Here is a 13,459-nt window from a genome sequence, read left to right as displayed (position 1 = left end):
ACTAGACTCACCCACGCCCAGCCAGGTCTCAGTCACGCAAAGAAAGTCCAATCCTCGAGAAATAAAAAATTCCTTTAAAATAAAAGACTTATTTGCCAGCGACCTAGCGTTGACGAGGCCGATTTTAATGGGAGTCGGCAGGCCAGCCATCCTGGAGACTCGCTTCAGTGATCGCAGATTTGAGCGATTTATCCCACGTCGACATAGACGTGGATAATAGCCACCAGGCCATCGACTTCCCCAGTCCGAGCCAACCACTGACACCAGTGAACAGCCAACAGGATCCAAACAACGCCATGAGGCGCAGAGGCCGGCAACCGGGGTAAACCGCGCCAGAGAGGCCAAGGAAAGGCCCGCCAAGGAGGCCTTAAGCCTTACCAATTGTCCCCCACGCCTGCCGCGACGTCTCCCTCTCCTCCTCCGGAATGGAAAAGCTGGGGCGCGACAAAGGTGAGCAGGTATTTCAGATAAAAACGGAGGCAGAAACTTGTGTCCGTGATAGTCAGTCTGCACTAGAGTTGGAACACCCAAGCGAAGATTCAACACAGTTTGGCGATCGTACGACAGTAAAGAGTCCCCATTCTGGATGAAAAAGGAACAATACAGCACAAAAACGCACAAAATTAGGAGCGGTAGACGGCAGGTCGTGCACACTGGCGCCATCTTAGTTAATGCTATGTGAAAGTAAACCATATATTAATTCATCATTATTCATATATTAATCACTATTATTGTGTATTCCTTTACACTCACCAGCCACTTTTTTAGGAAAAGCTGTACAATTGTATGCGATCCAGTGTAACACATCACCCTTAACGTGTGTATACGGGGTTCAAAATGTTTCAGTTTTGGTGAAATTGACATAAATTCAATTATATGTTTATTATTGAGGTCATAGTAAATGTGGCATTGTACTGGACTACATTATATTCAGAGGTGTCTATATTTTTGTCCTACATACATGAGAGGGTCAGAATATTAGTATCTAATGTGTGTAGTATCCAATTATCTTTGTATGTTTTTGGCAGCCCAAATTATTGTTTTAACTGACAGAGTCAAATAGATACGATGTCACATAACAACCCACTTCTTTGATTGAGCACGATTGTTGACACAGTCCACTAACTTTTCTGTTGTTAAATCCTGTGAAACTGAAGATAAATATGAAAACTGGAGGCAGACTGCAAAACTTTCCTTTGTATCTGCCATTAACCCAATGCCACTGTGTTTTAATAATTTCTTTGTTCTCCCTCTTTTTTAATGCCTGGTGATTCCTTTCTTTGTATCACCTTTTCTGTCATAAAAATACATGTGTCAGGCTGTATTTCTCTTTTTTCTTCTTTTCCTCACATACAGTCCTCTGTCAGTTTTTTTTTCTTTCTCTTCCTCTATCTCCCTCCATTGGACTCTCATGTAAAATAAAAGGTGAATGTAGCCTTTAGCTAGGCACTAGCACTTCAAAGCCCTTTCATTTTCCCTTTCTCTTTTCATCATGGACAGGTTGAGAAGTGTTATAACCCAAATAACCTTTTCACTGCATAGCCCTTGTCTCTATGTCTGATCTCATATAGATGCCAACTGGGGAGGCTTTTTATCCTACAGTTAGTGCCACAAAGTGCATGCACTACTTAAAGTACAGCTTGAGTATCCAGTATGTGAGTCCAAGTGGACTCAGACCTTCTACACCAAGAGGATTTGAGTTCACTTGAGTAGGTAGTTATATTTCCATACTCCATACTTTCTTTCATTCTTTCTTTAGACAATCTCAATGCGGGTTAAGAGAGAACTGGTTTACTGATTTTACAGATCATTAAAGGTGGTTTTATTCAACCAGCTTTTGCAAGTTATGGTCATGAAAAAAAACTTTTATACAAGTTACAATGTCGTTTATGTCATCTTGTGTAATTTCATTTAATCTCACTAAAAAGTGGATAGGTGAAAACATTTTCATTAGCATGCTATGCATTTAGGTAATTTCATCATTGGAGATTCAGTAGATAGAATAGTTGATACAGTGTGGAGCACTGACCAGCCCAGAACAAAGAAAGGAGAGCAAAGAGGATTGTAGTGGCATAGTGGCAGAACACAAGACACTGGCTGTCATGTTGTGCTGAGCAGTTGTGGAGAGTAGAGGCTACAGATCCCTTCATAGCCACATGTGCCAACACCAGGATTTTGAATTTGATACAAGCGGCCACATGCAGCTGAATGAATATACTAACTCTTTTGATGCATGTTTGCATGTGTGTTTGAGTGTGTGTGTGTACAGTAATATGCTACAGAGCTCTTTCTTTCTTTTTAATTAACAGGCTAGTGGTTATGGCGCAGCGCTCTCGCCGTGGCGCCCCGGGTTCGAATCAGGGTTGCGTCAGGAAGGGCATCCGGCGTAAAACACGTGCCAAATGTCAACATGTGAGTCGTCAGTGTGACGATTCGCTGTGCCGACCCCTAAACGGGAAAAGCCGAAAGTGACTTTCAGTGTGGTGGTGCGAGGGGGTATGTCTTAAACAGATTGTAACTTTGAAAGATACTGACTTGAATTAACTTTGTGGGGCAGCTGAAGCTGCATTTGAGCCTCAGATGAACTTTGGAGTGAGGTTTTACAAAGAACACAAGTTGTGTAGCTTGTCCCGTATTTTTTACAGCATACACACATTCTGGGTGGAAACACTGAGGGTCAGTGTGGAGAGTACGAGAACTGACGACCGATATCTATTCTCATGTACACAGACATAGCTCTATAGCATATTTATTCTCATTAAAAGGAGTTTAACTGTGATCATCCAACTTCATATTCAGAACATTTTACTACTCAATTACTCAGTCAGTTTTGGTTAATCACTCTAACCTTTGTTTACATGCATGCTCACTGCTCTCTGTTATTTTTATTTTTCTTGTCAGTGATGGAGCAGGCACTTCCTTTTTCAGTGATGTAATTCTGATAGAGTCATGTACTGTATCATTTTGGATTTCCTCACACTCTCTCTGTAATTCATCCATCTATAGTACCCTCCCTCCTTTCACTGCTCTCGCTCTCCTGCCAACTGATCATCTGTCTCTTTGGGCCTTTATTCTTTCCTCATTTTACAGAGCTCTTTACTGCAATGTGCTGATTAAAAAATCTCCCGGTCCCTCTATCTAGTCTTCATTTTTACTTTTCTTCTGAAATGCACATCCCTAACTTGCTTTTTATGTATGTTCTTGTTTTACTCAGCATCATTTTTCATTCAGTCCATCAATTTTTTCCCTCTCACTTTCAAATCTCTCTATACAGCCTCAGCTAATTAAATAGTTTAATACTCAACATGCTTCTGTCTCAGGAGCAGGGAAATGCACTAGCATTAGGGGAATATCTTTTACTTCTAAATGGTATTTTCAATATACAACTGTACTGCGCTACACACATTCACCCACAAAATGAGTGAATGCATGCTGGGGTAATAAAGTCCTTCACTGGGTCAGTTGCTGGTAAATAAATATGCCCTTCGCCCCATCTCAGGCCAGTCACCGCAGTGTTTACAGTGACAGATTGGAGTGAGTGCAGCACCCCCAGGCATTATCTGTATTGACATCAGCCACACTGTATTTGTAAAGAGTGTCAACAGCTGTTATTAAAAAAAAAATCACGTTTATTTATTTTAAAAAAGAAAGCACTTTGCAAAACAGAAATACAGACCCCACATGCACACACACCTGTGTGCAATTGACAATTGAGACACCAAGTGGGAAAATATGACATCTGCCGTGTACACAGGCAATGAAAACAGACACACTGAGCCATTAGCAGTGAACAACAACCAATCCATTTTCTAAATATGATTAAAGCATTGGCAAATGGGTCATTACCCTAGCTGACAAAAAGAATATGAAAAATATAGTGAGAGAGTGAGACCGGGGTGGGCAACAATCAGTTTGTATATACACACAGAATAACGTGCTGCATGCTTGTTTGTGCCACATTTTGGAAAAAGGCCAGAAATACCACCAAACATGCAGAAAGAAAAAATTAAATAAAATACAGCAGAGGTACAAGTGTATCAAGTGGAGAGAAATAAAGTGTAGATCAGTCATAAGGAAGTAATAGCAGTTAAGCCCCAGGGGTGAAAATAGAAGAGCTGTGGATTTTCCCAGGGAACATGTTCATCTCTTTGACTTTACAATGGAATAGCGCTCGGACAAAAATATATACAAAACATCATGTCTCATTGAAAGGACTGAGGGTGGATGAAGAGAGAAATAGCCAAAGGAAACAAAAAATGAGAGAGCAACTATCTGTTGCACCTTTTGCCACTGTGAGGGTGGGTGTATGTGTTATTACTATCGCAAGAAAAAGAGAGCTAAAGGTTGGCAAGCAGCAGGAGAGAAACATTTAACAGTTTAATGGTCTAACGCTGTAATTCAGAGCTACATAGTTGACAGCCTTATTCAGCAAGTATTCTATAGCATGTATGGGTTTAGAAACAAATTACTGATTTTACTTAACCCCAGACTTTAAATTTTAAATGAATACTTTAAAGGTGGCAGGAAATAATGAGGAGATGAAATGGGAAAATGGAAGGATGTTAACTTACTAAACTCTACATGTTTAAATAAAGAGGTTATTTTTATCAATTTAACGAATGCTTTGAAAAGATGGTTTTGCATTTTCATCACATCTTAGGAATTTTTGTTGAGTAGCATCAAGTAGCATCCCCTAACCTCTGCTCGAGGTTAGGGGACGGAACAATAAGGGTATAGGAAGATGATAGAAGTTCAGTGTAAGTGCACATGGTACATTTTAATCAGATTTAAACAGTTGTGTTGATGAATGAATTCATGAATGGATGAGTAGATGGATGGAGGGAGGGAAACAAATGGACTAGCTCTGAATGATCTACTCTATATGCACCATTGTCAGATAATGGAGCAAAGGAATTAGTTGTGTCTAGATGGGTGGCAAAAGGTAAAGGAAGGAAAGATGAGTGATGGGGTGGAACAGAGACGGGAGGAGGAAGAGGAGCAGGGTGTGAAGAAGAGGTTTTATCTGTCATGTTCAACGACACAGCTGAAAAACATTCAAATGATACTGTTGACTCATGTTGAATAAAGGGAGGAATTGGTAAATAAAGGGATACAAACAAGGATGGGGTTGAAAGACGAATGAGGAAAAATAAGGAGAATTTACAAGGAAGAGTGAAGAAAAGTAGGATTAGTGGTAGAGTAAAAGAAAAACTGAGAGATTGGGAAAAAGGGAACGGGGCATTCATCTGGCAAGTGTGATAATGAGTGCAGTAACAGGATAAATATAGTGGCAAAGGATCTTGTACTGAGGGGCAGTTAAAGGGAGTGAGGAGAGAAGACAGAGTTACAGAGAAGACAAAAAAAGGCTGGGTGAAAGAGAGGATGTATACATCTTCAAGGCACAAGCTATCCCGGAATAGATTATGTTAACTGTAACAAGATGACGGGACCAAAGGGTGTCCATTAAATGTTAATGGGAACAGGGAAGGGGTTTGGAGGTGCACTGGAGGCAGGAATAAGAACAGATTGTGTTTGTGAGAAATCATTGGTCTACTATTTTCATGCCAACAGTCAGAGACCTTACAGTGATAAATGTCCAGGCAAACAAAGTTGAAAAGGGCATATAATCTTTTGCTCATTCTACATCCCTGGCCACATTAATTCACGTGCTAATTCCCTCAAGGAGTGTATATCAGCAACAGTCTATACACATACACAGTCGCACACAGAGGCATTTATAAAGCAGATCATATTTTCAGCCTGCCAGCGGTGTGAGTAAGCATCTCTCTCTGCCACTCAGTGCTTAGCCGTGTATGGCACAATATGTGGCAGCAGTTTGAAGCTGTGGATTTGGAACAATACATGAAAAAACAGACACAAGTAGGTCATCTGGGCACTCACAACCACACACTGTACAAGCCATACACACTCAGCTGTGACAGTGCCATGGCCACTGGCAAGAACCTCTTCCCCCTGTAGTGCATTTCTGATGAAACAAACACTTGATTATGATTACATACTCATCTTACAGCCAGAAGATAATTTGTCTGTTCATTCAGCTTATTGCTTTACACGAGACAAAACTTGTTTCAACAAATTGGGTTGTCCCGTTTCCTGTCAGCAAAGTCATAATCTGAAAAATAAAATGAATTAAATCAATAAATGTATGGGTAATATAAATAGTAAATAGCCCATTTGTAGGCATTTTTCTGCTATTGCATGATATTTTAAAAAATGATCCATATTAGGATTGAAAATTACATACACGCTGATGAGGATTTTATGCATGTCACCCACCCTTAGCTTAAACTGCAGTTAATAGGTTAGTTATAGACTATGATAGGTTAGATTTCAATACACTACTTTGGAGGCTGGAGCCTAACCCAGCTGACATTGGGCGGGAGGTGGAGTACACCCTGGACAGGTTTTCAGTCTATCACAAGGCTGACATGTAGACAGACAACCACACACACTTACATTCACTCCCACCTAACCTGAGCTGCATGTCTTTGGGAGGAAGCCAGAGTACAAAGAGAACCCACACAGGCACAGGGAGAACACTCTGCACAGAAAGGCCCCAGTTTGTCCGGGGCTTGAACTCGGAACCTTCTTGCTATGAAACAACAATGCTAGCTACTGCACCACTATGCCACTCTTAAATGAAACATACAAACAGCAAATTATGTATCTTTTACCTTATTTAAAACTGTGTAACCAGTGTGGTCTTAGTCTCTTATGGTGGCTAACTTACTTTAGAAATGTTCTGCAGCTACAGTACATCCATACACACCCTTTTATTTGTTTTTTTCAGGTATTGATTTCCTTGCTTCCTACCCTTTCTCTTTCTTTTCATTCCCCTCTTCAGTCACCAGGCCACAGAAACTGGATGACTGAGTATCAGTGGGATGGTGTGTGTGTGTGTGTGTGTGTGTGTGAGATTGTGTGTGTGTGTGTGTGAGATTGTGTGGTGGGAGGAGAGCTGCTTGGGCACAGATAGGAAAGAGGAATCAGTCACACCTGGGTGCAAGTTAAGTGCTTGCAGTCCATTTATTCTGACAGACCAACAAGCTGGAGAGAGAGCTCAGTAACATGATCCATCACAATCAACTCATGTACATATGCATGTAACATGCATCAAAAATGCCAGCATGCAAACAAGAACTGCATAATAATATTTGAATGCATAGACAATCATGAAAGGCAATTAATATACCTCATGCTGAGTTTCAAGTAGTGTTTTTAGCCCCTTTTCTGACACAGGAACTTAATGACCTCTTACCTGGAGCTTACTATTACATGAACCTACAGCGCAATAGTGGTCCATTCTGCTGTGCACATGCTGGCTAGAATGAAGCAGTAGCATTGAGCATAAGGGGACTGGAGATATGATGTTTTTGTCAGCTCATTACATTCCTGTAGTGGAAAATTGGCTAAAAACATAACCCCTGCCAAAGTTTTGCTCCTGGAACTTATCTGTAAAACAAGCATATGACACTGGAAACAAATGCAGAACCCAGGGCAACAGCTACAAGTGCAGTTACAGATTAATAAGTTCCCATTGTGGCAGAGGTCTCTTTGGGTCTCGCCTGCTCAATGAAGCATGCCATTTTGAAAAATGGAAGTCATGTACAAAGTCTGATGAATAGATGAATTGCCATTAAGATAAATAAAACACAGAGCTGATGAATTAGCAGAATAGATGACACCTACAGTAATCTCCCATGGCTGACCGACTCCTACACTTATCTGTCTCATGCCTGTTTGTTTGGCTGACATGCACCACAGCATAACTGCTTGACAGGTTTTTTTTAGCTGCCTTAGATGCCATAATTATTTAGAGCATCATGCATCATTGTACTGTTGATATACAGGAGGGTCATATGTGTGCACTTGTGTGCACACTAGCCATGGTTATGGTCTGTGAGTGTGGTTTAGTAGGTGGTTGTGGGGTAGAATGATAAGTGAAAGATTCCAAATGGCTACAGTGTGTAATCGTTTGCACTCCAACACCTGTTTTTGTGCTTGGAGTGCAGCCATTGTACACAGCATGGTGTTGGCAAGGTAGAAGAAAGCAATATCCATCTGTGCAGCTTACGATTCAATTCATACTTAGTCACTCGGGCAGGACTTTTTAGATTTATTCATACTTTCAAACCTTCATAACATGAGAAAGGTGTGTTTCTGTCAGATACTGCCAAACTCTTCAAAGTGACTATACACATTTTGCTGCACTAGCACCCCCAGCTCCTTTTCATTTTCTCTACCCTTTAACTGTTGCCTACTTCAGGGTTATGTTAAAGTGGGTTGGGTTAATACAATGAGCCTTTTAAGTCATTAGCAAAGACTATTAATGAGTCTAGTGCTTAGAAGCCCCCCGCAGACTTAAGCATGTGTGATGTAAGGGGGATGAGGGCACTAATTCTCTAAAGTGCCCTAATAAGTAGAGGATTAGCCAAGCCTTCCATTAGCCAGAGCCTTGATGATGCTAAGCTAATGCACTAAGGCTAGACTGGTGCAACCCAGCTGAGGCGTTTGTTAGCATGACTCTGATAACAGGGATGTGCTATCTGTACAATGTAGCCTATGACAGATGACTGGCGTATTCAGCAACAATATTAAGAGAAACTCTGACATAAAAGATATTCACATTTGATGTACACATAAATAAATCCTCAGGTGTAGCTTTAGGCATACATGGGCTCAAACATTAAGGTGTTAGTAAATGATAGATAACTCTGGGATTCAACTTGCACAATGGACAGTGAGACTGAAACTTTTTTAGCTTCTATGAAGAAATGGTTGCCTGATATTAACCTGTTAACTATTGCTATGATGGAAAACCATTTCTAAAAAATGAATTGCTGGTTAAATTCAGAATGGGTTTTTGAGTTAATACAGTAGCTATTGCCTCTTGACAGAGAAGTACGTCAGAGTAGTTCAGGATATGTATAAGAGGAGTACGACAGTAGTGAGATGTGCTGTAGGTCAGACAGAGGAGTTCAAAGTGGAGGTGGGGCTACACCAAGGCTCGGCTTTGAGTCCCTTCTTGTTTGCTATGGTGATGGACAGGTTGACAGATGAGGTCAGAAAGGAATCTTCATGGACAATGATGTTTGCAGATGACATTGTGATCTGTAGTGAGAGCAGAGAACAGGTGGAGGAACACCTGGAAAGGTGGAGGTCTGCTCTGGAAAGAAGAGGAATGAAAGTCAGTCGTGGTAGGATGGAATACGTGTATGAACGAGAGGGAGGGAAGTGGAACAGTGAGGTTACAGGGGGCTGAGGTCAAGAAGGTGCAGGAGTTTAAGTATTTGGGGTCAACAGTCCAGTGTGATGGGGAGTGTAGGAAAGAGGTGAAGAGGCGAGTGCAGCCAGGTTGGAGTGGATGGAGAAAGGTGTCAGGAGTGTTGTGTGAAGAAGAGTGGCAGCATGAATCAAAGAAAAGGTGTACAAGACAGTAGTGAGACCAGCTATGCTGTATGGATTAGAGACTGTAGCAGTGAGGAAAAGACAAGAGGCAGAGATGGAGGTAGCAGAGATGAGGATGTTGAGGTTCTCTTTAGGAGGGACCAGGATGGACAGGATTAGGAATGAGCACATCAGAGGGACAGCTCAGGTCAGCTGTTTTGGGGACAAGGTCAGAGAGACCAGATTGAGATGGTTTGAACATGTGCAGAGGAGGGATAGTGGTTATATTGGTAGAAGGATGTTGGAGATGGAGCTGCCAGGCAAGAGGTCAAGAGGAAGGCCAAAGAGGAGATATATGGATGTGGTAAAAGAGGGCATGAAGTTAATCAGGGTAAGAGTAGAAGATGCCGAGGATAGTTAGGTGGAAACAGATGATTCGCTGTGGCGACACGGGAACAGCCGAAAGAAGAAGAAGAAGACAGTAGCTATTGCCTCCAAATCAGATTTACATCACCAAACTGCTTAAGACCTAAGTGACAACTCTAACCATTTACCTTCTAAACTGTTTTTTGTTTTGTTTTGTTTGTTTGTTTGTTTTTAATCTAGCCACAGGGGTTGCAAGCCAGTGACTTCTGTGCCGGTCCCAAGCCCGGATAAATAGAGAGGGTTGCGTTAGGAAGGGCATCCGGCGTAAAAACATGCCAAATTTAAACATGCGAATCATCGGTGCAAATTCCATACCGGATCTGCCGAGGCTCGGGTTAACAATGACCGCCACCAGTGCTGTTGACCTACAGGGTGCTGGCAAAAACTGGACTACTGTTGGTCGAAGAAGGAGAGGAGGCAGAAGGATTCGTAAACAGAGAGAGAAGAGGAAAGGATAGAGTTAGGTGGAAACAGATGACTCGCTGTGGCGACCCCTAACGGGAACAGCCGAAAGTAGAAGAAGAAAAAGTTTGTTTGTTTGTTTTTCAGTGGACCAATCCCAGAATGTCTTTATTCACAGACACACACACACACCTCTACGCACACAAATGAAAACTATTCAAGACATTAGTGTAACATAAAATTAGCTTTTGGATGACTTGTGAAACTCAGAAGTAATGTATCAAAATTAAAGTACTAAGCAATATGAATTAATATTTGAACTATGTATTTAAACAACACTAGCAATTAAGCAGACCCCATGTTGTGCATCATCTCACAATTTGAGAGTTCATCCTCACACACCACTTTGAAGTCATTACTTGACACAGGAGATATTGTCATACTGTCTCTCATCTTCTCTCTCTTATTCAAACAAGCACAGGTACAACATCTTATTCTGCTTTTCTCAGCACCATGAATCTGTTTCCTCGAGCTTTTCTTTGAAATTTTCTCTTCTCCTTCCTTCTCTGACTGTTTTGCAGTGTCAACAGATTAGTCCATGTAACGTTATAACGGCTGACTGAATGTTTTAGATTGTTTTCTTGCCATTACACCATTTGTGTATGTGTGTGTGTGTATCTGTGTATTTGCATTCACCGTACTGGCTTTACACTTCTTTCTTTTTTTTTTTTTTTTTTTTTTTTTTTTTTTTTTTTTTTTTTTTTTTTTTTTTTTTTTTTTTTTTTTTTTTTTTTTTTTTTTTTTTTTTTTTTTTTTTTTTTTTTTTTTTTTTTTTTTTTTTTTTTTTGCAGTTTTTGTTTTATCCAGTGACTTTGTGACAGGATTTTAATCAGCTGGAAGGGAAACACCTAAGTCTGGTGTTCTACACACAGTGAAGGACAGAGTGAAGCAGCATGGGAGCATAAGTGAGGGATGAAATGAGGCTCAGGATGGATGAGGGATAAATAAAAGAGGAATAGATATACAGTAAGGGCAAAATGAGGGTGGACATGTGGGTGAATTTGTTCAAAGTGTGCAAAAAGCAAAGAAAAAAGTGGGGATGAATCAAAAAATGGCTGTTGTGAGGGAAGGAAAGAGGACAGCTGGATGTTGCCATGAGGGTAAACATGCGGGAGGAACTGACTGGTGAGTAAAGATAGTGAAAAAAGATTGGTTGGTGGAATGGGAAAGGTGCTGAAGAAGGGATGTTTGAAAGAAGGTAGAAGAAGAAGGCAGGCGACTCCAAACTGAGGACAGAGTGCAACATTCTGTGGTGCTTTAAGGCAACTAAAATTGAAATCATTGCAAGACTGCAGTTCTGAAATGATTGGGGCTGAAAGGTAAGCACTCAGATGGGCTGTTTTGGAGTAGAAAGGAGATAGCAGGGGAGTGGGCTGAGAGGGTAGGAGGTAGAGGTGTTTTTGACAAAGCTAGAGGCCTAGGAAGGACGAAAAGTAGTAGAGGGGAAATAAGCACAGCTAGTGTCTCAGAATTGAGGAGCATTTAGGCAGCAGAACACAAACAAATGAGAAATTTGTTGAGATGGGAGCCATTATCATATTGTGCCAGGAAAAGCATATATCACACGAACTTTGAAAACTGTTTGTCTAGAGCCACACTTTAATAGTCTTCTGTACCATGCTGCTTTGTGTTATATTATTTCTCCTGAATTAGCCTGCAGGTCAATCAATAAAGTGAACATTGACATGGCTGTGTAACACCCCGACTTCAGGCTTGACTGAACTTTGATTCAGTGGCTACAGTCGTGCTCGCTGTTAGCAGATGGTTGCTTATGTCAGTGTGGAAAATTGGACATGGAGGTTACAGAACTGAACCAAGCTAAAATAATATTATATAACAAAAAGCAAACAATGCTCGGCAAGTGTTTTGAAAATAGTCATCCTATATCATATCATATAATTGTGTCTGTCAATACATGATCTGCAGTATGTTATATATGTTTTATGTTTCTACTGCAGCAGACATAACTACACTTTATGAATATGAATTGTAATGTTTTAATATTTTAATTTGTTTATATTTTAATACCTCATTAGAGTAGGGCACCAAGCTTGATTATGCTAGCCAAGCAGGCGATGGGTTTATTGATCTAAATTATTAATCTCGATCTGAAAGCATTGAATCCTGCAGTTCATGTACTGGAAATAAAAAAGACAAAGCATGACATGTTAAATAGCCAGTTTTATGTTGTAGTCCAAATAAATTTATTTACATTATGTACACAAAGGAAAAGGGAGTCGGAAGGTAATATGCTATGAAATGGAATAGAAGGTAAATTAAAGATAAATGAACTTGATGAACAGATGAATGAATTAATGAATGAATGAATGGCATAGTGTTAGCGATGCTGGAAAAATGAGTTACACTTGTCTAAAATTACACTAGGTTTACACTCCTACAAGGAGTTAGGATGTCGAGATTAGTAGGAAAATCTCTCCACGGTTGATTGAACTCAGACACCTTAAAACAATAGGCAGATCTAAACCATGCATTGAAATGCTTATAAATCTCCAGGAACATTTTACACACTTTGGATCATAGATCTCTGCCTTTCACGTTTAGATAAACATTTCCATTGTACAAAGAAAAGTTAAGGAAGAAGTATTTTTTGCAGTGACTGAGTTACATGTAAAAATCTCTGTAATAATCTCTAATCTACTGCTGCATTTGCTGCTTAAAGTGCCTTAGATTTTGATTTGATTTGATTTGATTTGATTTGATTTATTCTTTCAAGCATATAAAACAGTTGATATAACAACACACATTTTTACACACAATCCAATATCAATTTGCTTATACCTAGTACATGCTTGAATGGAGTAGGAAGAAGTCAGACTTATCCAGTCCTACCCCATGACATCATCTTACCATCATTGGTTTGCAAGCAATAAATGATTCACTTCTACACACACACATATTATACTAAAAAAGAATATAACAGTGTTAACATTCTTACATCACACAAGTGATATACTAAAGAATAGTTACAAAATATACACCACACCCACAATAGTCCATCATTGAGCCTGTTCTTGCCCATATCTGGATTGACACATACCTTTATATTTACGTTTAAACTCGTCAATTCTATTACAATTTTTTATGTCCACACTTAAATTATTCCATAGTTTTACCCCACTTATGAAAATACAAAATCTTTTTT

General features: G+C 40.1%; 1 protein-coding gene across 7 annotated transcripts in view; it reads left to right on the top strand.

Annotated features, from left to right (window-relative positions):
* The window catches only part of grid2 (glutamate receptor, ionotropic, delta 2), a 437,846-nt gene that overhangs the window by 233,715 nt on the left and 190,672 nt on the right, over nucleotides 1–13,459 (top strand). Inside the window, exon 1 of one of the 7 annotated variants that reach the window (XM_020602381.1) lies at nucleotides 13–450. The exons of the other annotated variants lie outside the window; for them this stretch is intronic. Within the exon in view, the coding sequence (XP_020458037.1) occupies nucleotides 426–450 (25 nt within the window). The 5' untranslated portion in view covers nucleotides 13–425. Of the gene's footprint in view, nucleotides 1–12; nucleotides 451–13,459 lie in introns of those variants that run through there. 7 annotated transcript variants of the gene reach the window in all.

This window comes from Monopterus albus, unplaced genomic scaffold (genome assembly GCF_001952655.1).
Source record: "Monopterus albus unplaced genomic scaffold, M_albus_1.0 scaffold56.1, whole genome shotgun sequence".
Taxonomy (NCBI): Eukaryota; Metazoa; Chordata; class Actinopteri; order Synbranchiformes; family Synbranchidae; genus Monopterus; species Monopterus albus.
This window is presented reverse-complemented; position numbering and strand designations above follow the sequence as displayed.